Genomic DNA, 27,300 nt, shown 5'->3' with positions numbered 1-27,300 from the left:
TTCAGCCAAATACTATGGGTCACTGCAAATTGGTAGTGTGTAGGGTGTCCTTTATTGAAATTGAGATGTATACTCACAGAGCCTGTTTTATATCAGTCAGTCATTGACAAGTAGGTTAGAAAATAGTGCCTAAAAGTGCTTTATTGCCATTTATTTACAGCTTCTTTACTTTGTGGATAATTTCGGAGTGCCCTGCGGAGTATACTGTGTGTTTTGGGAAGGGTTTGTAATCTGATCTCCACAGCTCCGATTTCTGGGCCAGCGGGGCCGAAAGCCTAACTAGTTAATTCACAGCTACTGGAATCGCACTCCCCTCTCAAACAGTAGACACATATTTCCCTTTTTAGGACATATGATGAGGATCTATTACGTAATCTAGGGAGCACTTGGATCTCTAGCAAACTCGTCAGTATGGAAGAAGGCGGTCCCGATACGGAGCGGCAGCCCTAATAACCAATCACAATCTAGGAAGCGTGTGCTCTTGTTCATTGATTGGGAAGAAGGCGGAAACCGTTGGTTGACTTCTAGGTTGCTCGCGCTCACTCACTCTGGCTGGGAGTTTTTCGCGTTCATGTTTTCACAGGAGTACTTGTAGTCTTCATACGAACGGGAGGACTATCCTGGGGGGAAAAAGATCGCGCGTGGATTGTTTTAGGCTTCTGTAGAGGGAGATTTGGAGAAAACTGCCTTCGGTGGTAGAATTTTTACTTAGATAGTGTTCTAAAGTTGTCACCATGCCGGTTTTTCACACGAAGACGATAGAAAGTATCCTGGAGCCGGTGGCTCAGCAGATATCCCATCTGGTGATAATGCACGAAGAAGGTGAAGTTGATGGGAAAGGTATCCCAGATCTGACGGCGCCCGTAGCTGCTGTTCAGGCAGCCGTTAGTAACCTTGTTCGGGTGAGTAACTTTCTTCTCTGTGTAAAATCACATTGGTAAAGTTTGGCTGAGCTCGGCGGGTGTCGTAGATTACCTGTCCCACACACCCTTTACTTTCCAATGAAGTTGGACACAACACTTCACTCAGCAGAGTGTTAATGCGGTTACCAAATGTGTGTTCAATGGCAGGATTAGGGAATGCCATGAAAGTTTTTTGGAGTTATTTAACTCGGGGCAAAAGGGCAGTGACGCCCTTTTCCCCTTGAAGATATGCCCTGCCTCCTCCTCTGTACATGACTGCCATAGCTTGACGTAGGCACTGCTGTAATGTGTGAGTCAGGTACAGGACCACATTGAATTACTTTTGACTTTAATCACTCGGCTGCACAGAACAACTGCACCTATAGTGATCATCTATGAATAGTTCTGCAAATCACATCACTGCACTACAGATCATATGCATTTGAATATTCAGCTATCAGTGCACTACTAATGCGTGAAAACAGTTATGAAAGGGGCATAGTAAGTAGTAAGAAGCGTGTGCATGTGTATTCTGTCCATAAGATTGTAGGAGCAGACTAGGAATCTCAGCTGTAGTGTGCAAATGAGAAGTAGGTGCAGTAATTTATCGAAACATGTTCAAAATGCGTGGAAATGGTGTGTATAAAGCAAAAACGCACACTTTATACAATTCTAATGAGCTTTAAAATCAATATGTGCTATGATCACCTTTATTGTTAAATACAGCCTGAACTCTCTTATTCAAGCTTTCCTTATAAGTAGTCTTCATGAATAGTTTTCAGGGTTCTTCAAGGACATTCAAAACTCTTCTTTGGATGTTGGCTGCCTTTTGTTCTGTTCTCTGTAAAGATGGTCCCACATTGATTTAATAATGTTGAGGACTGGGCTCTGGGGAGGCCAGTCCATGACAGATAGTGTTCCACTGTGTTTTTCTTTTAGTGCTTTGGCAGTATGTTTGGGATCATTTTAATGCTGTAAAATAAAGCTGTTGCCAATTAAATGTTTCCAGATGGTACTGGATGGTGGATTAAAATCTAATGGTAATTCTCTGCCTTCATAATTCAGTTTGGACAAGCTCTCCAAGACTGCTGGCTGAAATGCAGACCCAAACCATGACAGAGCCTCCACCTTGTTTCACATATGGCTGCCTTTTGCTATTCCTTCCTGACCTCCTCTTTAAATATTGAACCAAATATTTCATCACTTCAATAAGACCTGTTACCACAGATTTTTCAGTCCAGGTCTTGGGTAATTTGGCATAACTCAGCATTTTGTTCCTGTTTCCCTTCCGTGTAATGGCTTCTTGAAAGCCACCCTTCCACTGAGAATATTTCTAATGAGGCTTCAGTGGACAGTAGATGGATCAGCTGAAGACCATGTTTTCGATCTGTTTTTTCATCTAATAGTCTCCGGGAATCACATTGGTGGTGGAAAATACTATTTAATTCCTGTCAGATTGTAAAGTTTAAAATCGATTCTTTGCTAAGTTGTTTTGTGTGGACACAACCTTGGTTCATCACTTGAGTGGGTTGCCTTTCTTATGCTTCATGCATTCATTCATTCATCAAATATAAAGAAATGAGGGGTGGCTTGGAAGTTTTGCACTAATGTAAAAACTGCAACCCTTCAGTATTAAGCTTAATGTTATATTTTAAAAACTGATAATCTTTGTAGTAACTGATAAATATGACATCGTCTGTATAATATTCACCTGCAAAAATTCATTTTGAGTTGCATGTGTTTCATACCTTAGTCATGAGTCATGATTTGCTCTGTGTCCTCATGTTACACGGAAATCACTTGCTATTGACCCCATGACCTAGAACCACACTTTTTTTTCTCTTTTAATAGAACCTGCCCTCATACATGTAATCTTCATGCACTATAGTGAATCTGGCTACATTATCAGATCTAGTTTGTGTCCGTTATCTTTTTCTATCCACATGGTAATTAACTTGTCTGTGGGCCTATTAATTATGTGTTTCCACGCTATCTTTTTAAAACATTAAATTATACACACCCCCTTCACCAGATGCAGCTGTTGCCTCAATTATATTTAGACTCTGTGATGTAGTTGTAATGGCATTTCTCAAAACCACATTGTATCTATCATGGAAGCTAGTTAGGAAATGACTGTCAATTTTATCCTGAAACATAAGCTGAGTTTGTAACAAAGGAAGCGAGGGCCCTGTCAGATACAGTGGCTTGTATGGAAAGAAAAGCATACAGGCTAAATTAAGGCAGACATGGTTCCTGTGTGTTGTGCAGTCTGTCAGCCTGGTCGAGCCCAGAACCCCTGGCACTCGTCGGGCAATAAATTTGGACAATTACCCTGGCGTCAGCAAAGGAATGTTTCATTTAGGGGGATTGCCTACCATTGCCTCGCAGTTTATTTATTACAGTTTATGGCCTATAAGAATTTCAAACTGGTTTACTTCATTCTGACGCTTTGTTTTTCCTCAATGCCCACTCTTAAACAACAGGTCTGCACCTCATTGTGTCCATTATTTATATGTTTACAGGCTTCTGTCCTCTAAGGGCCTTTATAAAAACCCCTTTCCACCCATGCTGGAGTCTGTTCTGCTTTGCTGTCTTTCAAGAGCAAACCTTCTATTTTGACAGGTCTAAGAACTAAATGATACATGTTTTTAGACCATTTTGGGTGGACTGCAGTAAATTTAGACTCCCTGTAACCCCATGATTAGGGTGGATTTAGCACAAGAGCTCATTACCAGTCCACTTGCAACAAACCATTGAATAAACAAAGCCAAAGCAGAGCTAAATAAGGCTCGGTAATACATTTTAATATTTAGATATTTAGTGGTAAAGTTGTTCTGGCACTCAGTTGTTAAAAAAGTACAGAATGAAGTTTTTAGTGTAGAAACCTTTTATTTCGGCCGAGTAATTAACATGAAAACAGGGCTTGTCGTAGCACATGAAAATGTCCTGTGTATCCTCAGCTATCTTAGGATGAAATCATCCAGGCTTTCTGGACATTGTGAATTGTGATCAGATGTTTCCAACAGTGGCATGAATGGTTGCACGAGTCTGTAATTATTTCCAGTTGCTGTGGCAACATTACAACATGAACAGTGTTATGAGATCACTGAAGTTAAGGATCTGATGTAATTTCTTGTGGTCACAGTCCCATGAGTCATACATTGTAGAGCCTACATAAGTAATCAAATACACCGTGTAGCCCTTATCTTTGATTTTATCTAATGAGAAAACAGAATTTTATTTTAGTCCATTAGCTGTTGGTGTCTTTTCCCTGCATATTTCATTGTTTTCCTAAAAATGACTTTTGAACTTCTTAATTTTTGCACCTGTTTTGTACTAGTTACTTGAAGTGAGTCTGCTTGAAAACAAAAAAGTAAGCGTCTAACTGGAAAGTAAATCTTTACTATCTAGGGAAAAGGATGAACCCTTCTAATTGGATTTTATCTAGTCATTGTCGGGATAGGATCGTGTCAAAGAAAAGCCATTTATTTGCTTTATTGTCTGTGCTTCCCAGCAAACCATCTGTTGCACAGACTTCCTCCCCCATTAACTCTGTCCAAGATCTCCAGAGCAGAAGCTTAAGTACTGTAATCAAGTTAAAAAACTGAGATGACCTAGAAATCGGACAGAGAGCAAGCTACAAGTAGTTATACCTTTAAATTGCTTATTAAGATGATTGCACCAGGTTTTCTGACTAAAAAAGGAAGGCGAGATTCCAGGATGCTCTTGGATACTTCAGCCTGTCTGAAGAGATCAGGTACAAATGATTAATTTGAAAGGGCCTGATCTTAGTCTAGCAGATGCATGGAGATAAAAGTGCAGCTCCGAACAATAATTCTTAATCTAGCAACATCACAAACTATTGTCATATACTCTGTGTTCATTTAACATCTATGACTAGTTATTCCTCATTGAGACAATGAGCGAGACCTCAATTAAAGATGAATGTGAGGAATGCGAAGAATTCCCAACTGGCAGGAATTTATCCCATTTTGGAGGGGGAGGTGGGATTGGGCTGATCCTTTGAATGAACAACTTTACTCCCTGACCATGTTTTCACATGCCAGGAGCTTCTTTTTTGTCAGTGATATCAAGTTTTAGCCTGATACATATCTTTAGCTGCAGGATGTGGCTATGCTGTGGCTGACTGGTCGATTTCTAACCGAAGCAATATGCTTGTGCAATGAGAAAGGTTGTCTTTGTTGCACAAATGAGAGTTGCAACGGTAACATCAAGAAAATGAAATAACTTGTTTGTAAAGTCGAGAGATGTTTAAAAGAAAGCATCTCAATGTCATGAAAATTTGATGCTTGTTTTTTTTCCCTTCTATGTTTGTCCCATCTCTTGATGTCTTTTAATTTTAGCAGTCATTTTAATCTGACAAAGTAAAATCATTTTTGCTGCACATGTCACTGTTAAAAAGACTGATATATTTAATGATTCTGAGTTTTGATAATGTCCTAATGAGATAAATGGAGAGCATGCTTATGTGTCATTAGCCAGCCTTAAAGGTTGGCTGTGCAGGCCTGTTGTACCTCGTTATTTTTATAGCTCCTTTTTATAGGTGTAAGGTTTAAAAAAATCCTGTTTCTTCCTGTTTGTAGAGATCACGTGACTTGTGGAGATGCTTCTCTGTTTAGATCACTTAGTTTTTGTTGGGATAAAGAAGCTACTGTCTTCTGCAATACTCTGGAGGTTACAAAATATCACTCTGATTTTTGAAATGCAGTTACTGGAAGCTGGGCTCGGCAGCAGTCAGTGATTAGTGAGTTGTGTGAGAAATCTGGCCACATGCTTTTTGCTCAATCTGCACAACACATCTGCAACACTCTTGGAAGCCTTTAACATCTTCTCGAATGTCTTTAAACTTTGAGAGAAATACAGAGGATGCAACACGAGGATGCTTTTAGGGGAATTTTTAAATACGTAATTGTGACGTGATCAGTATTTAAGTATTTTTTTATAGCAATTTCAACCACCCACTTCTCTAACCTTTTAGAGATGGGAAACAAATGAGCTCATTAAGTAAACTGCTTCACAGGCCAACAAAAGAAACCCTTTCCTATTACCTGGTACTCAAGCTTCCTGCATTTTGTCAAGGGAAACAATTTCATGCAGCTCTCCATTTGATTCTATTATCTTGGCAGCAATGTGAGAACTATGGACTGTGAAATGTTTGTATAGTCAAACAAGAACACATTACTAGTCCTCATGCTCATGCATTATCAATTCATAATGCAAAGTTTGTGTATTTTTAGCTTTTTCTGATGAAAATTAGCTGGGATAGGAGAATACGACAGAGCGTTGAGTTGAAAAGGAAATGCAGGAAGCCAAGTCAGGAAGACCCAGCAGCTGTCAGCCCCACTCTGAACAAATGAATGGGAAAGCAAAGGGAAACCCTTGTCCCTCAGCAGCAGGGTGTTTATGACTCCAGAGCACACCGTGACAAATCCCAAAATGCACCTGGGGTGATCTTTTTTATGGTTTTTTTTCCCCCCAAGAAACAAAAATCCCAGATTTTGTTGGAATTCTTTCATGTTCAGTTTGTGTTCCCCAAAAACACTGCAATCAGTATTACCAAATGTATTTTAAAACACGGATGTGGCTTTCTAAAATTGCTCAATTGAAACTTATGAAAGAACATTGGAGCAGCAAAGAGAGTAGTAGAAATATAAAATGCATTTCCAAGTTAGGTGTAGACAAGGATTTGTACTTGCCTCTTTTTTACCCTATTTGAGCACTTAGCTTTTAACTTAACTTTCACACATTCACTACAATCACATCTGTCCATGTTGTAATCAAATATCAGAAGCAACTTGGAGGTACAGTATTTTGCCCAAGGAAACCTCAACATTTAGCCACTCCACCTTTGAGTTGCTGTTTTCCACGTTGTCAGACAAACCATGTTCTTCAGCACACTTTCGGCACTTTCTTTTTATGAGTAGTTCTGTTGTGGACACCACTCATGCTAGTTATGATAGAGTAATGAACAGACATGAAGTTCTAGTAACCCCTTTAAGCCATCAGCTGCTACTCAGGGCTGTTTTGCTATGTTCAGCTTTCTGTGATGTACCTTGTGTAGTTATATTTTCTAGGAGAACAGAGGCAGTAATCATGTGTGTCCTTTAACAGATTCATGGATATTTAAACTCTTGGACTCTTTCAAACTCAACAATTTGCTTTTTTACACCAGTGTAGTCTGTATTTCAAGTGAAACTTTATATTTTTTTTTAATGTAAACGCGAACAAAAACGTCAGTTCCCTTTTTAAACTGTCTTTTTAGAATAGTTTCCCCCCTCATTTTCTGCTAAACAAGCTGAGCTGTAGTCTAGTTTAATGGGATATAAAGTAAAGTTACAGTCCTACATTTCATGGAAATAGCTATATCAATCAGATAGTGACAAGTAGGTTTTATATGGAACCACGTCATTGGTTGGCTAAATGTGAAGTTGACACTTCCTCTCTAGCACTTAAAAGTTATCTGTTATATGTGTTGTTTTAGCTGTCCTTGTTCTGTGGAAATGAACACTTGCAACATGCTTTTTATTGACTCACTCTTCTTTTTAAGATAAGGACAATGAGTGTGAATGCTGTTCTCCAGTAAGGCTGTGAGCTGCAAAGTTCCTGCAATGTGAAAAAGTAGTGATGTATTTCTCTAGCCACAGAGCCTGTTTTGCCTCTGCTAAGCAGAACAATTGATTTGTGACTTTAAAGCAGATGATAAAATTTGGACACACCATGCATAGCTATTTACTGATCCAAATAAGAACAAACAAACAAACATGTTGGACACCGCTTGGAAGATGTGTGATAATGCCATAAGCGCAATCTTTCTGCTGCCCCTCTGAATCATTATTAGTCAAAAGCCATTTGATATGTTAAAAAGCAGCACTTCCTGGTTTGAGACTATTGATCAAAGGTAGCTAATGGAGTGCTTTGGCATCAGATTGCAGTTCAGAGACACTTACTGTGGAAATCGGTGTCTTTCTCTCTGAGAAATACAAGTGTAGTAGTTTATTTTCTTATATGGTGTTAAGGGTTAGTGGTAGCACTGCTTGTAGGAATTTTGCCATCATAGATCTTTGTGGTCCCCATGACTAACCCAGTATTGTGTTAAAACTGCCCGACATGAGAAAGGGAGGCTGTGTCTTGGCAGTCTGGAGGCTTTCAGAGCCGCCTTTCTTCTCGAGGAAGAGTGATGGGCTCCTGTCAACAATGCAGAGTCTGTGCTAAAGGAGCAGCCACTTTATCAAGCTACTTCACAACACAGGAGTGCCAGTGTTTCCACTCTAGGCTCAAATGGGACCCACAGCTAAAAGTGTTGTAATGGCAGCTTGGAAGAAGATGACACTAAATCTGTGGAAGGCTTTAAAAAGATGCTGGGAGGGAACAGCTGTGCTTCTTTAAAGTGTTTTGCTAGAATCTATTCAAGAAATAAAGGATTTTTATTGTGGTTTGGGTTGGCTGTCATAGCTTTAATTACTAATGACTGGTGACCGGACATCCTCATGTCATCTTTTCCCCAAGTCTTGATATCAATAATTAAAGAGGGGAAAAATACCATAAAATTGACAGAAAAGTAATCTGGAAAAACGAAATGCAAAGTATAGGTTTGTTAATTTATAACAAGTTTGATTTGTTATAAATTAAATATCCTTGCATTTCGACTGTTGTTGCAGTCGGACAAGACTTGTAATTACAGGCCATTCTTGGCTTTGGTAACTAGTGAGGGACATTATCTTCTATTGTTTTACAGAGGAAACTATTAATCTCTTAGGCCAAAAAGGACCCCAGGAGACAAATCAAGAGACAAATAATCACAAGCTGTAGCCCTAATGTCAAACTAGGGCTTTGCTGCCGTCACAGGAATGTGCTCCAAAATCACGACAGAGGCTCAAAATAGTAAATAGAGGCCAGGCATCACAAACTGCTCGACAACAAGCGTTGCAAACTTTGGTTACAGTTCTATTTTTACATCAAATTGTTTGGATCGCTGGTGCAAAACAATTTTTGAACTTCACACAACAGGAAGAGGCACGACAAGGGAGGAAGGGAAGGAAGACAGTGACGAGCTGGTGAAAACAGTATCAAGAAATTTAAATTTGCTCAGTTTCAGAGACTCCTGTGCAATGCTTCCGGGTCAATATGACTCAGCTCTTGTTAAATGAATGTTCAGTTTCAGATCATGTCTAAACTTGACTTGAGCTTCAATAAATAGTAGTGTTATTTTAACAGTTCTGTGAAGAGCTTACACAATCACCCTTACCTTGGAAAGTCGTTCATGAGCTGCTTGAGCCCCCTTGGCATAATAGATGTATTTACCTAACCCACCTAACAAGTACTCGAAGCACACTGATATAAAGGAGTGAAAGTAATCTATAAATAGTAGACCCTATATGCAAATAATCTCATGTAGCTGTTGATAAAAAACCTTCAGCATCGCTATGTTTTGTTCCTGTTAGGGCTGATAAGCAAATAACTTCATCAAGTAGCTGCTGAATCCACGAGGAAGCTACATTTTTTTCTTCATTCTAGTTTACTGCATCTGTGCAAAATACTTTTTGCAGGTGGATCAGTAGAAGTATGACAAAGCTGTAAAGCAAGATAAGACTGGAAAAAGGAAATGCACTCGGATGCATTGAGTAAGTAGTTTAAATACTAAAAATATCCCAACATCAGTTGCTGCTGGCTTTTTTTTTCAGGGCCTCTTTGGAGGAATGTCAGGGTGGCGTATGCTCCCTGCCACTCCGGCCTCCCCAGCTGAGCTTTACTTTTGGTTTGGCACAACCTTTGCCCCTAATTTATAACCCCACAGTTACTCAGAGTCCCTCAGGTCCAGTGAACACAGAGCGAGGAGATGCATGTGTGCTCTGCTCCATTACTGCCTCCACGTCAACCATCTGGAATGGCTCTTCTAGTGGCTGTATACAGACACACTGACAAGCTCACTGGGATTGCTTACTGTAGCATCAGGAATGCATCATGAATAAGAAAAGCAAAAGAAGAAATCACTGTTTTAAAGAAACTTCCAAGAGATTGAAAAACACTTTGAAAGTTGTGCCAGAATTTGGATTTATTATTTCCCATGCCCTAATTAGACATCTCTAAATTGTTTTGTCTTGCATCCCATCCAAAATTCAGATATATTTCGGCAAATGTAACTGCAGAACTTAGTTGGTGTATAATTTTAACTTTTTTGACTCCTGGTGTGTTGCCTAGCGGGTACAAAAGCGTTCAGGACATTGAAACACGTTGGAAATGCTTTGTAGGACTAAATTGTGTGACAGTCAGGAAATCACACTGTCACTCATAATCTAGCACTCTGCAACACTTTTAGTATTCAGCTGATATGTAGTACAATATTAATGTGAAAGGAAAGGTTTGTGCAGCAACGCATCTCATTTAAACTGGTCAGTATGCTCCGTAAGGATGAATGCCTATGATCTCTCACCCATGGCGGCTCAACGTGGGGGAGTTGTGCCTCCCCGCAGAGCTGAGGTCATGGTTGGGGGAGGTGAGTCACTTTGGCATTGGATGGAGAGGAGGCGTTCAGCTGCTTTGCACATTATAACTGTACCGAGGCCTGGCATCCCCTCAGCAGCTGCCTTGTTGAAAAAATGCTTCGCTACACAACTAACAGGACATCATTCTGAAAAACGGCCTGATTAAAAGCAAAACTCTCTAAGGAGGAAAGTTGTGGTTACAAAGCTTTTACTCATGCATATGACATTCTATTGATGTATGTGCTGTGGTCACATTGCATAAAAGCTTTAGAATAAATTTAACTTTAAGCTGAGACGACTGTGTCCACCCTGTTTGTGCAGGGGCTTTAAGCTTTGACTCACAGAAATCCTCATGACTGATGAACAGAGTTGAAGCCTGGGTGTTGGGTGTGTCTTGTGTCTGCTGTTTTATTACTGGTGCTATCTTTACCAGTTTGTAAATATAATGGCTAACTGGCTTCTCATTTACGGAGGAAGAATACATAACACCTTTTGGTTAAATGTGAAATTGTTATTAGGATTTTGTTTTTTTGTTTGTTTTCACAGTGAGCTTTGGGACCATCATATCATAAAATATCTGCCTAAATACTCTGCGTCAGACGGGTTTTCCACAACTGGAAACATTTCACTTCATGAGGGAGCAGCATGGATAGTGAACACGCCCACTCACTTGTGCTAAACGTACTGGACTGCGCTATTCACACTTTGGCGCAATCTGACAGGAGCTGCCGGGTTAAAGATTGGCTGATGACCTGTAGGCCCCAGAAAAGTTTGTGGCTGCAGTGCATGTGTCACAGTTGCTTTTAATGCCATCTGGTGATATCACTGGCCAATATTTATCTGTTGAGTCAGACTACTTTTGCACAGGCTAAAAGCTGTGGGAATTTTGTGGTGAAGAGGTGAAAGACTTTCTATAAATAATAAGACCTGTGAACAGCAGGTACATAAATAACAAAAGCAAGATAAGAGGATATGCATCACCTATTAGTCAAGTAAACCAATTTGCCTTTTTTTTTGTAACTAAGTGGTTTGTAGTATCCTTGTTATTATTTATAGTTATTATCTAGGTTATTATTGTGCAAATTGATAAAATAGTAGATGTGATGGAAGCAGAGAACCGCATGGACACAATCCAGCAGGATTACCACATTTTGACTTCACTTCTCCTAAATCTGTCTCTCATGAAAACTGCCACCACAGTGAGCTTACCAAGGCAGATGAATATATTGCTGTATTATTTATGTGCCAGAGTACCTGACAAATAAAACATTTGCAGAGGAGAAAGTCTGCATGCATTATTTAATAGGTAATTTAGGCTTGCACACCTCTTTTCCCAACATGCACATGTACACATGTGCTCTCTGTCCTTGGCCACACTTATAGTCTGTATGCCAGCGATGTAAAGGCCAATTACGGGGCATAAAGGCACAGCAGGTGGGGCACTGATGGCGAGGTGTAAAATATGGAGTGAAATTAAGTTGATTGTAGGAAAAACAATCAAATAACACTTTGCTGATGTTATTGTGCAGACCTTTAATATGATTAGTGAAAAATTGTTGGGATTTTTTTTTTCACTTTCTGAAGTTGGACATGCCAGAAAATGTCCAGTATGTTCCCAAACACTTCTCATCACGCTTGGCTTGGTGTGCTATTGATAACACTGTGTGTGTTTACCTTAAATGTCATGTTTCTTTACATTGTGCATGTTTAATGTTTACTCACTTGTGCATTTGTGTTTTCCAGGTGGGAAAGGAGACTGTACAAACCACAGAAGACCAGCTCATGAAAAGGGACATGCCACCAGCTTTTATCAAGTAAGTAAATGCCTCAAATTCATGCAATGACAAACATCTCAAATTCTTGGATTAAATGTCTCTTTCAGTATGTGGAACCCATCAGCTTCCCTTTGGATCTCTTTCTCTCTTTATCTGTTGCAGTAATGGCCGGTTGTGCCCAGGCAAAGGTCAGACATGGCATGTTAAGTGCCTCAGTCTTGCCATGGTGTAACAAAAATACTTTTTAGATCTGGGAGGAGTTCCTTTACCCTTTAAGAAGTGGGGCCTAATGAGAGTCACTGGCTGCTGCTTTTTGTTTACAGAAAAAATGTATATATTAGCATAGAAAAGAGATGTCCCCATTTAATCAGTGGCTTGCTTGACATTGCTTAAGCTATTAGTTTGTGCTTATCTGCTGTCTGTCTCTATCACAGTTTTTGACTGATCCTTATTACATGAGAAACTGCAGTCAGCGAGGGGGGAAAGGCCGTCCTCCCCCAAGGTCAGGGAAAAGCATTGGCAGGCACAGGTCGTCAGGCTCAACACATTTGGCGCCTCAAAGTCACATCGTCACCTTGTCGTCATCCATCAGCACATGCGCTGGAATGTGTCTCCTTCACTAAATATAGTGTCTGCTGGGATCCAGTTAATGCATGGCTCTTTCTTTCTGGTGCACGCTGAAGGACAGTGCTGGCTGGCTCTGCAAAGACACACACATTCATGTCAACCTTGATGCCATGCACATATATTAGCCTTTATCTTAGACAAGACTTGATTAACCGACTGTCTCTTGCTTGGCCCCTTTAGTCTATAGCAGTAATGTTTCCTTTTTACCAGTGAACACTTTAGCCTGTAGGCAAATGTAGGAAGTCAGTATACCGTGGGAACTGAAACATGTGGTGTTCCTTGGCTTACTGCCTGTTTCGATGTGCAAAATGGCTGAGATATTTTGCAGGTGGCATGTACGACAATGAATCAAATGGCTGAGCCTGCTTTTTTTTTTTTCTTTTTTTTACTGCTCTACAAGTCACAGAGTACACCACACCCATGAGGCAGCCTATTGATCATTACATTTCTGTGAAAGCAGGGGTTAAATTGGACCAAGGCCAGACTCGAGAGGTGGGGTTCAGAGTGGAACCCCACCTCTTGGATCTCATATCACATCCTGTGAAAGCAAGATAACTTCTGTGTCAAAAGATTGTTTACAGACTGAATATTTCAGTCAGGCCATTTTTGTTTATGTAGCCACTATCACAGATTTGCCTCATAATCAGTACAACACATGACATTGCTTTAGCTTTTAACCAGTCCCAGACTTGATTACTTAGACTCTGCTCATGAGACCAAATTTTACCTGGAAATAACTTCAAATTAAGATCACTGAGTGGATTTCTTTTATGGTCTTTCATTAAAGATCACCACTCAAGGTCAATTAATTAGGCCATTTTTTTAGTCTTTCTTCAAGGAATAAAAATACATTCAGCAAACAGTAACTCCTTAATGATTTTGTGCTTTGTTTTCCAAACTAAACTTTTAAATGATTTAAAATACATTTTAAAATGATATAAATATTTTTCTGAGATCATTGAAGTTTTCAAAATGGAGAAAACCCCCAGATCATTTTAAAAAGATGCAATGAAAGGACCTTTTAAACTTTTTATTCTGAAGAAATTAATTTGTGTATTTATAACTTCCTTACTAAATAACAGGTTTTGTTAGGGTATATAATTAGCTGAGCCTACGCAGTCATTTCTTGAGTATGACGTGACCATTTTTGGTTAACAGACTGCCAATTTCACACACTTCTATTTTCTGTGAGCAAATAGAGGAAGTTGACAATACTGTTATTAGCTGTTTGTGTGGGCTCCTTACCAGAGAAATTCTGCCATCAAATTTTTTAGTTAAGAATTTGCTTGAGTGGAAATATTTATAGTACTCTGCAGAAGTCTTGAGCCACCCATTATTTCTTTGTATTTTGCTAGGAAAATTTTTAAAAAGTTGACAATTATTTACTCAAATGCACAAACACAAATGGAAAAACTCCATGTAAGGGCAGTATGTTTATGATCATTGTCATGCTGCAAAATGAAGCTGTGACCAAACAGATGCTTTCCAAATGGTATCACATGATGGAAGAAAATCTGATGGTACTTTTCCGTGTTCTTAATTCCTATAGTTTTGACAAAATCCCCAACACCACTGGCTGAATTATAGCTCCAAACCATAATACCACCTCCATTGTGTCACCATTGTGTCATCAAGATGGCTGTAGACATTCACTGTACCTCTCTCCTGACCTACACCGTACAAATTGACAGTGATTTGAAGCAAAATTTTCAAATTTGGATTCATCAGTCCATTTTTCAGTTCAGTTCTTCTGTAATTTGGTATATCGTTGCCTTAAAAATGGCTTCTTGAGAGCCAACCTTCCATTGAGTTCATTTCTAATGAGCATTCAGTGAATAGTAGATGGACTAACTGAACAGTCAGATGCATTTGTCAGGTCTTTTCCTGTTTCTTAAGAACACTTCTTATTTCTTAAGAACATGATGGCTTGAGACTTTTGCACAGAACTGTATTTGTTTTGTGTTTTGGTTACATTTGATTGCAACTAGCAACAATTACAGTAAAATCTTATGAGGATCATTTCATTGGAGTCCATATGTAAATGAATATCTGGAGAATTGTGGTTTGCCACACGTGTAGCGAGAACTGCGATGTTCTTGATATGCACTTTATGGAAGCTGGTGTGAAAAGGATTCACACTTCATCAACTTTACTGTACAAGGTGTGATTTTTTTTTTTTTTTTTTTTTCGTTAAAAAAAAAAAAGCATATACAAAAGAGGAAATGAAACAAAGTAATGTTTACATTGCAGTTAATATATGTTATGGCTAGCTACATGCTAAGGCTTCCATCTGTCTTTGCTTTAAGTTGTTTCTACTTGTAATGCCACTTGGCTTTTAAAAGGCATGAGCATGACTCGTGTTAAGCATTTTTCTACAGGCTCTTGAAATGGATTCTCTTCTTTCCACAGAGTGGAGAATGCGTGCACCAAACTGGTACAGGCTGCATCCATGCTGAAAGCTGATCCATACTCTGTTCCTGCTCGGGATTACCTGATCGATGGCTCTCGGGGCATCCTGTCTGGGACCTCTGACCTGCTCCTCACCTTTGATGAGGCTGAGGTATTCATTCATTCATTCATTTCATTTTACATGGAATACCTGTTAACCAAAGTAAATCTGCTAGAGGTCAGAACATCAGTTTTGTTACGGCAACAAAAAATAAGGATGAGGTGACGCTGCTAGATGTCAGTTTTACAGCACCAGATTCATCTCTTACTTTTGATGGTGGTTTAGTGACCTTCTATTCCTATTCTTGTGCTCAGCGGTTGATTTGGAAGGGCTTAATAATTGACTATTTAGACGTTCAGAGGATTGCTGTCACAGGCTTCTCTGCTGTAAGGCTAGTATCTATTCCGGCCTTCCTCTTGGGTACTGTAGGCAGAGACGTAGATAAATATGCTGCACGTGTACAGAAACACTTCCTATATCTCAAATCAGACGGGAATATCATCTGTCATGCCCATCTATCTTTTCCTCTCAGGGACAGAGAGTGAAATGAGAAAAGTTGCAGGTCAGCACTCTGGATGCAGACATCAGACATCCCAGTCCTGTCTGCAGCAGTCAGCAGGAGTCATCCGTCAGCACTGCAATCATGTTTTCCGGTAGAGCTCAGGGATCACCCTGCATAGTGTAGTGGTGACTCCAGCAGTTCACATAAAGCTGGGGTGAAGCAGGACAAAGAAGTTGGAATGTCAGTTGGCCGTGTTATCAGAGTGTAATTAGAGGGAATGTGAAAGGAGTGTGTGTATGTGTGTATGCATGATCACTTGTTTTGTTTGTCTTTGAATTAGATTAAGTAGTTGTTGTTTTTCTTTTTTTTCTTACTGTTCTCATAGGTTCGCAAAATAATCCGTGTGTGCCGAGGCATCCTGGAGTATTTGGCTGTGGCAGAGGTGGTGGAGTCTATGGAGGACCTGATCACATATACAAAGAACCTGGGACCAGGTCGGTCTTCCAGTACAAGCTTACTTAGCTGAAGTCTGAACTAGACAGCGTGTAAAAATATAATTTTGCTGTGTAAGCTGACAGATTCAGAAGTTCATAACTTGTTTTTGCTGTGTAATCATTCTTGTGTACGTGTCAGTTGTGATACCAGTGCAAAATAGTTTTTTTTTCCAACTCTGTTTTGTTGCCTTTTTCCAGGTATGACGAAGATGGCAAAGATGATAGATGAGCGGCAGCAGGAGCTCACGCATCAGGAGCATCGCGTGATGCTCGTCAACTCTATGAACACTGTCAAAGAGCTGCTGCCCATCCTCATTTCAGGTACTCTTGTTGTCTTTAACTGTTACACAATTCAGTGTTTCTTTACAAGGGAAGTCAGTTTTATTTGGATTATCCGATTTCTTATTGCAAGTTCCGTTTTGAATTTAAGGCATCAAAATTTATGTGACAACCAAGACCTCTGGAAGCCACGGAGTGGAGGAGGCCTTGAAGAATCGTAACTTCACTTTTGAGAAGATGAGTGCCGAGATAAACGAGATTATCCGAGTGCTGCAGCTGACTTCCTGGGACGAGGATGCTTGGGCAAACAAGGTTCGTACAGTATAATTATATGAGTATGACACTCACAGAGTCGCTTTTACACATTAAATATACACAAGGGGCCACAGTCTGTGCGGCTGTTTGAGCTGCTGTGTTTAAACCTGTTTTTTTGTGTGCTTTGGGAAAACAAAGACAGCACCCATATTGCTTCCATGTACTCTTAGAAGATCAGCAATGAGCTGCAGACTGGAAAGTTCATAAAGTGATGGTAACTCTCAGCTGGTGTATTTTTTCCCCTTTAGTATCAAGTGCTTTGTTTCATCACGATGATACTATATCAGTTTTGACAGGTGTGAATGAGATTTTTTCATTACAATTAGAAACAAAGTACACATGCTTTAACTTCTCCTTTCGCTTTCTTGTATAGTTGGTTAATGTGTTAGGTTCTTTTATGTTTTTCAGCTCTGCATGTGCAACTGCTTTCCTATCCTGGGGTCTCTCTAAAATCTCCTTCCTGTGTCACTTCTGTCTATTTTCTGTTGTGGTTCTCAGTCAGTATGTCTAGTTGAACATTTGAATTTATGTCCCTCTTCCTTTCTTTTTACCATTTCTTTCTCCCTTCACCCCCTGTAGAAGGTAAGGCTTGCCTGTGTCGCCCTTTGGTTGTACAGCAGCATGCTTATGAGAGATGAGTGGGCTTTTTGTGCTTTGTAGTGCCTTTGTGTGCTTTTCAGTAGCGAGACTGTTAGGAGGTTAAATTTACTATCAATTAATAAATTCAATTACTATTATCTACTATGGACTGGAGTTGATGTTGATGAAGAGTAAATCAGATTGAAGTGCAGAAATGTTTGCCTTTTTTGGATTTTGTTTGCCTTGCAGTAAGACTTTGTATCAACATCTGTGTGTCCCCCTCCTCTGTCCTTTAAACCTCACTATAGCCTTGTCTTCAGCTGCTTGGGTTATTGATTGACCTGACTCATGCAGTATTGATTTTGGCATCATTAGGGAGGACTCTGAGTGTTCATCTCTTCTTGCCATGAACATCAGGTTTCTCCTGATGGAGGAGAGCACATAGAAACTCTGATATGGATTTTGTTTTATGAATGGCTAATTGTTTGTTTAATCCAACATTACATAACCAAATTTTCTCAATGTTTTTTTATTTTATTTTCATGAACACTAAATATCCGTTGTCATTTAACATCATCACCATAATCAATGCCATTAATCATACCCCATCTAATTTCTAAATATAAGCTTAAATGGATGCATGTTTGCAAAGGATATCTCTTTCACTTTACTTCACTGGCTTTTTGTACTCGTACGCACGCACAGACACACACATAGTCAGTTAATGCCAAAGCAGCTGCATGCTGAGCATATTTGAACAATAAAGTAACACACCCACACATCTCCGGTAGCATCACTTCACACCTTTTTGCTTGTGTAGTCTGTACCTGTTTTTTCTCTTTCCATTTTTAGTCACATTGTACCACATGCATGGTTTTCACCTAGTTGGTTTTGACTAGCTTAAACATATATTACATTTTATTTCATTTTATTTTTTTAATCATGGAGGTTGGTTCTGCTTATGTGGTTTGATTTGCTTTGAAACTCTGTAGTCAATCTTCATACAGCAGGATATTTTACCATGAAAAACAAGTTAACTCAAACACTCATCTGATCTGGTCTCACGCTTGGCTCAAGCTCCTGCAGGACTCTGCTTTGATTTGCAGACTTCTGCAAAGAGAAGGCTCATTGTTGAGTCAGTTGCTGTTGGATAGATTGTTGTATTTCCATCCATTCGGACAGAGATACAATGGAAAATCTCTCGGCTTTATAAAAACGCACACCCTTTGTTGACAAAGGGAAAGAATAATGGAAACGGCATGTTTTTACATGGCTGAGCATGACACATTTTAACGATGCTGCATGTGGATTATGCCAAATGTTTATTTAACTCAAATAACTAACAGTTGATCATGACGGTGACAGGGCCTGGAAATTTTCCCTGAAGTCACTGACTCAGTGAGAAGTCCAAGCTTCCAGATCACTTGATTTTTAAACTGAAAGAAAACTTACATGAAGTTACATTTAGTTGCCTTGAGATAGCTGCTTTTGTAGAAACTGAATTCAATTTGATTCACATAAACATTAGTATTTATAGAAAAATAGATTAACTGTTAAAATAAAGTGACTCTAGACTTTGTAATGTTTTATATGGAGATTCTGCAATAAGAGTAAAATGACTCATGAACTCCTCGTGCAGATTTTAATGCCTGAGACAGCCACGACCAAATGAATTATGTTTTCTGGTTGTCCAGCTGTTCGGTCTGTTCTTCTGAAAGCGACATGTTGGCACGGCATTGAGAACTGGAGACTCAGGAGAATCTGATTAGGTTTTGGTCGTCACTGGATGTAGTACAAAATTCCACAAAATGTCTGTAGAATAAAATAAAATGATGTTGTTTCATATCCTAAAGGGCAAAGATTAAGCAGTTGTTCTGCAAAAACAGCATAATTGTTTATTGTTATTCATCTCCATAACTCAGGAGCTGAAAGGAGGATTGTTATCATGTTTTACACTTGGTTGGTTAGTGACTTGGTGACACTGATCTAGCAAAGATGCCTTGAAACTATGATGATTTGTTCTGCTGGTTTGAATATATGTGTGTTTGTGTGTATCATTCATCCATCAAAATGTGATGTTTCTTTGCAGCAGCATCCATATTTGTTGCTGTGACAAAATTGGCATCTTTTTTTAAACTGTCAACAGTTGATATGTCACAGATATGGATGTAAACTCCAACTTGACTGGTTGGCGCAAGCATATAACAGTGAGGCAGTAATTTTAGTCTTTTTAGCATATTGATATATTCCTTTCTTTCAAAACTCAAAGGACACAGAGGCTATGAAGAGGGCTCTTGGGCTAATCGATTCAAAGATGGGTCAGGCTAAGAACTGGCTGAGGGATCCAAATGCTCAACCAGGTAATAATCCTTAGTTTCCTCTATGTTAATCCCTCCATTCTGTAGCTAATCACATCCTTATCCTTATGCGTGGCCTAAGTGAATTTAGAGACATATTTGGTATTTCTGAGTTCATTTATTTGTGTTTTTCCTTTTTCTAGGGGACGCAGGTGAGCAGGCCATCCGGCAGATCCTTGATGAGGCTGGAAAAGTTGGTGAACTTTGTGCAGGGAAGGAGCGCAGAGATATAGTTGGCACAGCGAAGACACTGAGTCAGATGACAGACCAGGTGTCTGAGATGAGAGCCAGGTAAAGTGCACATTAACAACACTGCTTTGCATTTTTGTGTTGCAGCTGTTGCAAAATAATTGTCCTCCTCTTTTGTACCTTTCTTCAAATAGTCTTGATTTCTGCTATTGTACATTTCATGCGTTGATTTGGTATTTTAGCAATGTGCTCCTTTGATACAGTTGTTTCATTTTCAGTCCTCAAAGGATAAAGATTGTAATGCAGTAAGCATATTAAAGGGGATTATAGTGTACAGAAGTGGAAGTGATATCCACCTGATAAGAAATGTTATTGTCACCAGAGACGCTGAGTCACACTAGATTAAAAGCAGCTGTCTGGTATTAATCCATAATCCACTTTTAACCTCTGGTGCTGTTACCTCTACGAAAACAGAGATGAGTCTATAAATCAGGCATTACGACATTAAGTGTGGAAGTTTTACTTAACCAAGTGGGCCATATGGATTAAGCTCTGCAGTAAAAAACAAACAAACAGGTAGATCAAAAGAAGTGCAAATGTGCACTTAATGGTATCTGTGTGTTTTCTTTGTCTATCTCAGAGGTCATGGAGCATCCCCTGTTGCCATGCAAAAGGCACAGCAGGTTTCCCAAGGTCTCGACGTGCTCACGGGTAAGGTGGAAAATGCTGCACGGAAACTGGAGGCCATGACCAACTCCAAGCAGGCCATCGCCAAAAGGATTGATGCTGCGCAGGTGAGTCATTAGCTCAGAAAACATGGCTTCAGACTGTTCAGTGCAATTTGATGGTTTTGATTATTTTGTGTGCATGTGTTTTGTCTTGTTGCAGAATTGGCTTGCAGACCCTAACAGTGGAACAGAGGGAGAGGAGAATGTCAAGGCGGTGCTCATGGAGGCCAGAAAGATTGCTGACATGTGCGAAGACCCCAAAGAAAGAGATGACATCATGCGCTCTGTTGGAGAGATCGCTGCCATGACTGCCAAGCTGTCGGATCTCAGAAGACAGTAAGTTAAAGACCGCCTGAAAAATGGGACAGCTTTATGCTGGTTTTGTTTTTCCACACTTGAAGTGTGAGATTGATGGCTCTGTGTCTCCCTAATCCAACTGGTGTGCTTTCACACTTTACTACAGTTGTTCAGATGCTTTTTTCACCCCTTGAATCATTTGCTACTGTCATCATCATCAAATCCCTGCTGTTTACTTTTCGTTGCGAGGAAACGGTATTGGTGTTTCTTTTTATGTATGCAGGAAAAAATGAGAAATGTGTACAGTCACGGTTGTCAGCTACCAATTTCATACTATAATTTGACAGTTTGGAGCTGTTCATATTCAGCATTGTACATATGGATGATGGGCTGCACCTGCGATTGTTTTAAGTAAAAAGTTCTCATTTGACCATATTTGTAGGTGAACTCCAGATTTAATAGCGATACAGACCTCATTCCAGCCATAACTTTGTGATAAATTAGGTTGCTGTTTTTAATTCCTTCTAGGGGCAAAGGTGACACGCCTGAAGCCAGAGCTTTGGCTAAACAAATCGCAACAGCTCTGCAGAACCTGCAGTCCAAAACCAACAAGGCTGTGGCCAACAGCAGGCCTGCAAAGGCAGCTGTTCACTTGGAAGGAAAAATCGAGCAGGCACAGCGATGGATTGACAATCCCACCGTGGATGACAGCGGTGTGGGTGAGTCTGGCTTGCATCCTCCCCAGACTTCCTGGTGTCTGTCTATCTCTCACACACTTTATATTCACTCCACTGCTCCCGTGGCTTAATTACAGACTATACAAATTATACACATACTCGACATTCCACTGTTGTCTTATTCCATGGTTTTGGCCCATCTCCACTTAAACCTGGACAACCTATGTGGTTTAGAACAAAGTTGGAGGGTGCCTGTTCTACAAATAACTACAGCAGTTTCCCGAGAAAAAGCAAACGAGAAATATTACAGAAAGAGACACTGATCTGATTTCTTTAGCAGCTGGGCTGTTTTGCAGCTAGTTGCATGAGATTACAAAGTTCAATGCTGTGAATGAGCAGATATTCCACTTACCTATTGCTGAAACTGGAAGTGAAATATTTGGTTTACCACTTTTGTTATTCATCAAAAGAAAATGTGAAAAGCACATTTGTTCCAGCTTCTCAGATGTGCTGACTTGCTTTTCTTCTTTCATTGTTAAATGAATCTTCCAATTCTTTGCCAAACCAAACCAACTACTGGAACATATTTCTTTGTGTATTAGGATGGACTTTTTTGACATTTTCAGGACATTTTTAGAAAAAGAAAAAGAAAAATAGAAAAAGCATCCAAAATTAACTCAAAATGAATCTTATTATGTAATAAAGTATGTCAGGGATAGGTTTTTATCTATATAGCCAAAGCTATACATTGGTAATTGCCTAAGCAGCTGTCAATTTTGTTATCTGTAGATGCACTATTAAATTAAACTCAGAGCTTGTGGATTTATAATAAGGAATTGTTAACAAAGGTTTACAAAGAAATAACTTTTCTAAGCCAAACTAAATTAAATATGTTGTTATTTGTACTTTTTTTTTTATTGTTGTTGTTTTTAGGCCAGGCAGCCATACGTGGCCTAGTTGCAGAGGGCCACAGGCTGGCCAATGCCCTGCCGGGCCCATACAGGCAGGAGCTGCTAGGCAAGTGTGAGCAGGTAGAGCAGCTCATGGCCCAGCTCGCTGACCTGGCTGCCCGCGGTGAAGGGGACTCCCCTCAGGCACGTGCTGTGGCTCAACAGCTCCAAGCAGCCCTGAAGGTAAGACAGCTCACATTCTTCAGTCATTCCCATCCAGGTCTGTAGCTTCTCTGATAGGATTCACTCAGGAATGCAAGCAAACAACCCCCTCTGCTGGTTACCAGGGGTGGAGGAAACTAATGCCCTAAAAGCTTTTTATATTTCCCTAAAGCTTACTTAAATGTAAACTTGAATAAAAGACAGTGTAATATAGTATTGATTATAATAACCATGTGTTGTAGCCATGATCATATTGTAATATGCACTTCATGCAGCTGCTGAAGCTAAATAAGAACATGTGTATCTGTAATTTCAGCAAAACTCTGTGTGAGTGCTGGCTGGTTGTAACATTTGTCTGACCTCATCTCAGGATCTGAAAGGAAAGATGCAAGAGGCGATGACTCAGGAGGTGTCTGACATCTTCAGTGACACAACTACCCCCATCAAGTTACTGGCAGTGGCCGCTACCGCCCCGCTCGACGCCCCCAACAGAGATGAGGTCAGCGGCACAGTCACTCTACTACTCACTCTGATCTCACTGCAGTGATTCTCTTTCATTTGTATTATATTTATTGGCAGGGTGTTCTGCAGTTTCCAGAAACCATTTTGGATAATTGTTTTTATTTGATCATGTGTAGGTCTTTGACGAAAGAGCTGCCAACTTTGAGAATCACGCCAATAAGCTTGGCACCACAGCAGAGAAGGCTGCTGCTGTTGGCACTGCTAACAAGAGCACGGTGGAGGGAATCCAGGCTGCCGTCAAGTCGACAAGAGACTTAACACCACAAGTATGTTATGGTTGAGTGTTTGTGTTTGTGTCTGCCCTCCACTCCGCCGTGAGCCACAGAGCTTAAGTGTTTCTCACCACTTGAAATGAGTTTTTAGCAGTTGTAAGTAGACTTCCAATTAATGTTTTTTTTTCCCTTCCTGTTAGGTGGTATCTGCTGCGCGCATTTTGCTGAGAAACCCCGGCAACCAAGCAGCATATGAACATTTTGAAACCATGAAGAACCAGTGGATTGACAATGTAGAAAAAATGACAGGTAAAGTGCCGTAAAGATCCTGAAAACGGCTGGAACATCATTTCATATGTCCTGGTATAACTCCCTGTGGTTCCCTGTGGATGTCTAGGTTTGGTGGACGAGGCCATCGACACCAAATCTCTGCTCGATGCTTCAGAGGACGCCATAAAGAAGGACCTGGATAAGTGCCGTGTGGCGATGACCAATCACCAGCCTCAGATGTTGGTCGCAGGTGCTACCAGTATCGCCCGCAGAGCTAACCGCATCCTCCTGGTAGCTAAACGAGAGGTAGAAAATTCTGAGGATCCTAAATTCAGGGAGGTGGTGAAGGCTGCATCTGATGAACTGAGCCAGACGATCTCTCCTATGGTGATGAATGCTAAGGCTGTGGCTGGAAATATCCAAGATCCAAGTAGGTTTTTGTTTCACAGGTTTTGTCTTATGTTCATATGGCACATTTTGATTAATGGTCATGTGTTTGTTTTAATTGCCAGGTCTTCAGAAGGGCTTTTTGGACTCAGGTTATAAGATTCTTGGTGCTGTGGCAAAAGTCAGGGAGGCTTTCCAGCCTCAAGAACCAGACTTCCCTCCACCTCCTCCTGAACTGGATCAGCTTAATGTAAGTTTTCATATAAGTACAACTTTAGATTTGGAAAATAAATTAAAGCTCCTCTGATTGTTCACAATGATTTGTCTAACCGCCTAACCACGATTGTTTTACTGTTTCCTTCTAGCTTAACGATGAGGCAGCACCTCCCAAGCCTCCTCTCCCAGAGGGTGAGGTTCCTCCCCCAAGGCCTCCTCCCCCAGAGGAGAAAGATGAGGAGTTCCCTGAGCAGAAGGCTGGTGACATGGTTAATGAGCCCATGATGGTGGCTGCGAGGCAGCTTCACGATGAAGCCCGCAAATGGTCCAGCAAAGTAGGTCAACACTATAAACCGTGCAGATGTGACGATACCAGAGGTTTGCTGATACCTTTTACATTTAGGTCAATAAGAGCCTAACCTGAGCCCAAGCACGTTTTGGTGTTGTGAAAATAATTTCTAAGGAGTTCTAATGACTTTAATTTCATTCGTTTGTTACGAGTGTCCTAAAGATCTTTCTTTGAAACACTACAAGCAGGTCTCCCTGCCAGTTTCACATACCAGCTTATTAATAATTTACCACAAGAGGAAGTGATAAGATACATTGCAGAGATGTTTGAGGTTTTTTTTACGTTGATTATGTTCGTGCTGTGCCTTGTAGGGAAATGACATCATTGGCGCTGCCAAACGAATGGCCCTTCTCATGGCGGAGATGTCACGTCTGGTGCGTGGAGGCAGCGGAAACAAGCGTGCACTCATCCAGTGCGCCAAAGACATCGCTAAGGCTTCTGATGAGGTCACACGGCTGGCTAAGGAGGTGGCCAAGCAGTGCACTGACAAACGTATCCGGACCAACCTGCTGCAGGTCAGTTTAAGTCGTCTTCATCATGTGGTTCAACCTTTTCTTCTTTTTCCCAGTTTGCACAGACAGTTTTATGTATTTTTATAAATAATGTTTCTAATCTCCTTTAAGGTGTGCGAGCGCATTCCCACCATCAGCACTCAGCTCAAAATCCTGTCGACAGTCAAGGCCACCATGTTGGGTCGTACCAACATCAGCGAAGAGGAGTCAGAGCAGGTGAGTTTGACATCAGCATGCATTTCACTGAATTAACCTCTGAGAAAAGTATCATTCGAATCTCCATTTGTGTCCATTTTCATTTCAACTTTCAGGCTACTGAGATGTTGGTCCACAATGCTCAGAACCTGATGCAGTCTGTGAAGGAGACTGTCAGAGAGGCTGAGGCAGCTTCCATCAAGATCCGGACAGATGCAGGTTTCACCCTCCACTGGGTCAGGAAGACCCCCTGGTACCAGTAAGAGAAGAGAAGGGCCATCGTTCATGCCGGTCCAGGAGGACTTTGAATGGACAGATATATACTTTACCAGAGCTATGATATCAGTGCCCCACATCCTAATATTGGAAGAGTTTCTCTTGGTCCCACGTCCTGTCTGTAACAGTTGCTGTTCTGATATAATGTAAACGGTGGGACTTTTCAATGCGAGTTATGGCTTATAATTTTACTGGGAACAGCTTTTTTTTTCTAAAGTGTGTAAAAATGTGTTTTTAGTTTGAGAAATCCCAGGAATATATATATTTTGATCAGAGGTTAGATTTCCTATAATGTGAGGTTAATTGTTTCTGGCCTCTTCTAGCAAACCACAGTAAATTAAATTGAAATATAACATTATCTCTAGACATTTTTCTATCTTTGTACTGATAATTTTATTGTCGTTATCATCCATTCGTTCTTGCTAGGATAAGCACATGAACCTGGGGAGTTGTTACAAGTACATTATACACCTGCGCTGAGTGCATGCAAGATCTGTTCAGCAGTATTTTGTCTGTTTACACTATTCTGTATTATGACAACTGAAAGAGAAACACTGTTTTACTTATGCCGTTGTAGCAGTCTGTATTTTCTTTTGCCAAAGACATCCTGCAACAATTTCAAGTCTTTCTTTGGTCAGCAATACTTATTTGACTTTAAGGGATAGTTTTAAGATGAACCTGATTGAAAGGAAAAAAACTAATTTTAAGAGCCGGCAGAGCTTTTAGGCCTGCATTTGACTCATTCAGCTCTTTTTGTTTAACACGCTGCATTGAGATTACATGCAATAAACAGGCTTATGCTACACTATGCGGCTTAATAGCCAAAAAGTTATTACTCTAATCTTCCCAGCAAAGCTTTGCCTTCTTTAGAGAAAGTCATCCAGCCTGTTGTTTTCTTTGTTGTTTTTCACTCAACATTCTTGTACGTCTCATATCTTTGTGCACAATCATTTTTGTAATATATGAATAGCACATTTCTTAGGTAGTCAAGGGAAAGACCGCGGCTTAGAGATAAAAGCACAGTGTCTGCAGCTGGTGAAATCTTCTTTTTATATTCTCACGTCTGTCTAAACATGTCCTGATACACTAAAATTAAATGGCCACTTCTTGGGGCTACTGTAGTCGATACTTTAAAATATTTGAAGACTGTTGGTGTGAATGTCTCATTTTAAGTACCTAATGCCAACTGATGTGCCTTGGGAAATAAACTTTATTTGCAATTGATACAATTTTCATTTTAAGATGTTTTGTATCATTTTGTACCAGGTGTCATTGTGTTGATTTCCTTGAAACACTTGCTGTACATGATTCTTCTTTAAAATGTTCCCGGTTTATGACTTACTTTTAGTCACGTTATGCTCTATGCAAAACCTCGCAGATCTTCAAATTATGCAATGTAGCTGGGGTTAAATGGGCCTGAATGTGGATTTGCTTAGGCTTTGTTCACAATTTTGTAATAAAGCATTTTATAGCACTTGGAGGTGTTTTGATCTGTATTTCTGTTGTTCTGACACACACACACAAGTCAGTACTGTACAATAGTTAGATTTATTTTCTGAATTTCATTCATTCTTCT

The 27,300-nt window shown here is 40.1% G+C and overlaps 1 protein-coding gene across 1 annotated transcript; it reads left to right on the top strand.

Annotated features, from left to right (window-relative positions):
• The first annotated feature begins 523 nt into the window (after window positions 1-523).
• LOC100704058 (vinculin) lies at window positions 524-27,204 on the top strand. The gene is made up of 21 exons (XM_005471336.4): window positions 524-902; window positions 12,149-12,219; window positions 15,217-15,367; window positions 16,144-16,252; window positions 16,451-16,573; window positions 16,683-16,843; window positions 19,695-19,785; window positions 19,926-20,073; window positions 20,612-20,765; window positions 20,860-21,035; window positions 21,525-21,715; window positions 22,607-22,806; window positions 23,156-23,284; window positions 23,424-23,573; window positions 23,720-23,828; window positions 23,917-24,219; window positions 24,302-24,426; window positions 24,542-24,727; window positions 25,053-25,256; window positions 25,365-25,469; window positions 25,565-27,204. Exons 1-21 carry the CDS (start codon window positions 735-737, stop codon window positions 25,709-25,711), a joined length of 3,201 nt encoding a protein of 1,066 aa, XP_005471393.1. The 5' UTR covers window positions 524-734; the 3' UTR covers window positions 25,712-27,204.
• Window positions 27,205-27,300: the final 96 nt, after the last annotated feature.

This window comes from Oreochromis niloticus, linkage group LG8 (assembly GCF_001858045.2).
Source record: "Oreochromis niloticus isolate F11D_XX linkage group LG8, O_niloticus_UMD_NMBU, whole genome shotgun sequence".
Lineage (NCBI taxonomy): Eukaryota > Metazoa > Chordata > Actinopteri > Cichliformes > Cichlidae > Oreochromis > Oreochromis niloticus.
Note: the sequence above shows the minus strand (reverse complement) of the source record. Positions and strands in the feature narration are given on the sequence as shown.

Excerpts from the sequence above, each read along its gene's own strand:
- LOC100704058 (XM_005471336.4), top strand. The coding sequence starts at position 735 with ATGCCGGTTTTTCACACGAAGACGATAGAAAGTATCCTGGAGCCGGTG. Across the intron at positions 903-12,148 it reads CCGTTAGTAACCTTGTTCGG|GTGGGAAAGGAGACTGTACA; the intron begins GTGAGTAACTTT and ends TGTGTTTTCCAG. Across the intron at positions 20,074-20,611 it reads GTGTCTGAGATGAGAGCCAG|AGGTCATGGAGCATCCCCTG; the intron begins GTAAAGTGCACA and ends TGTCTATCTCAG.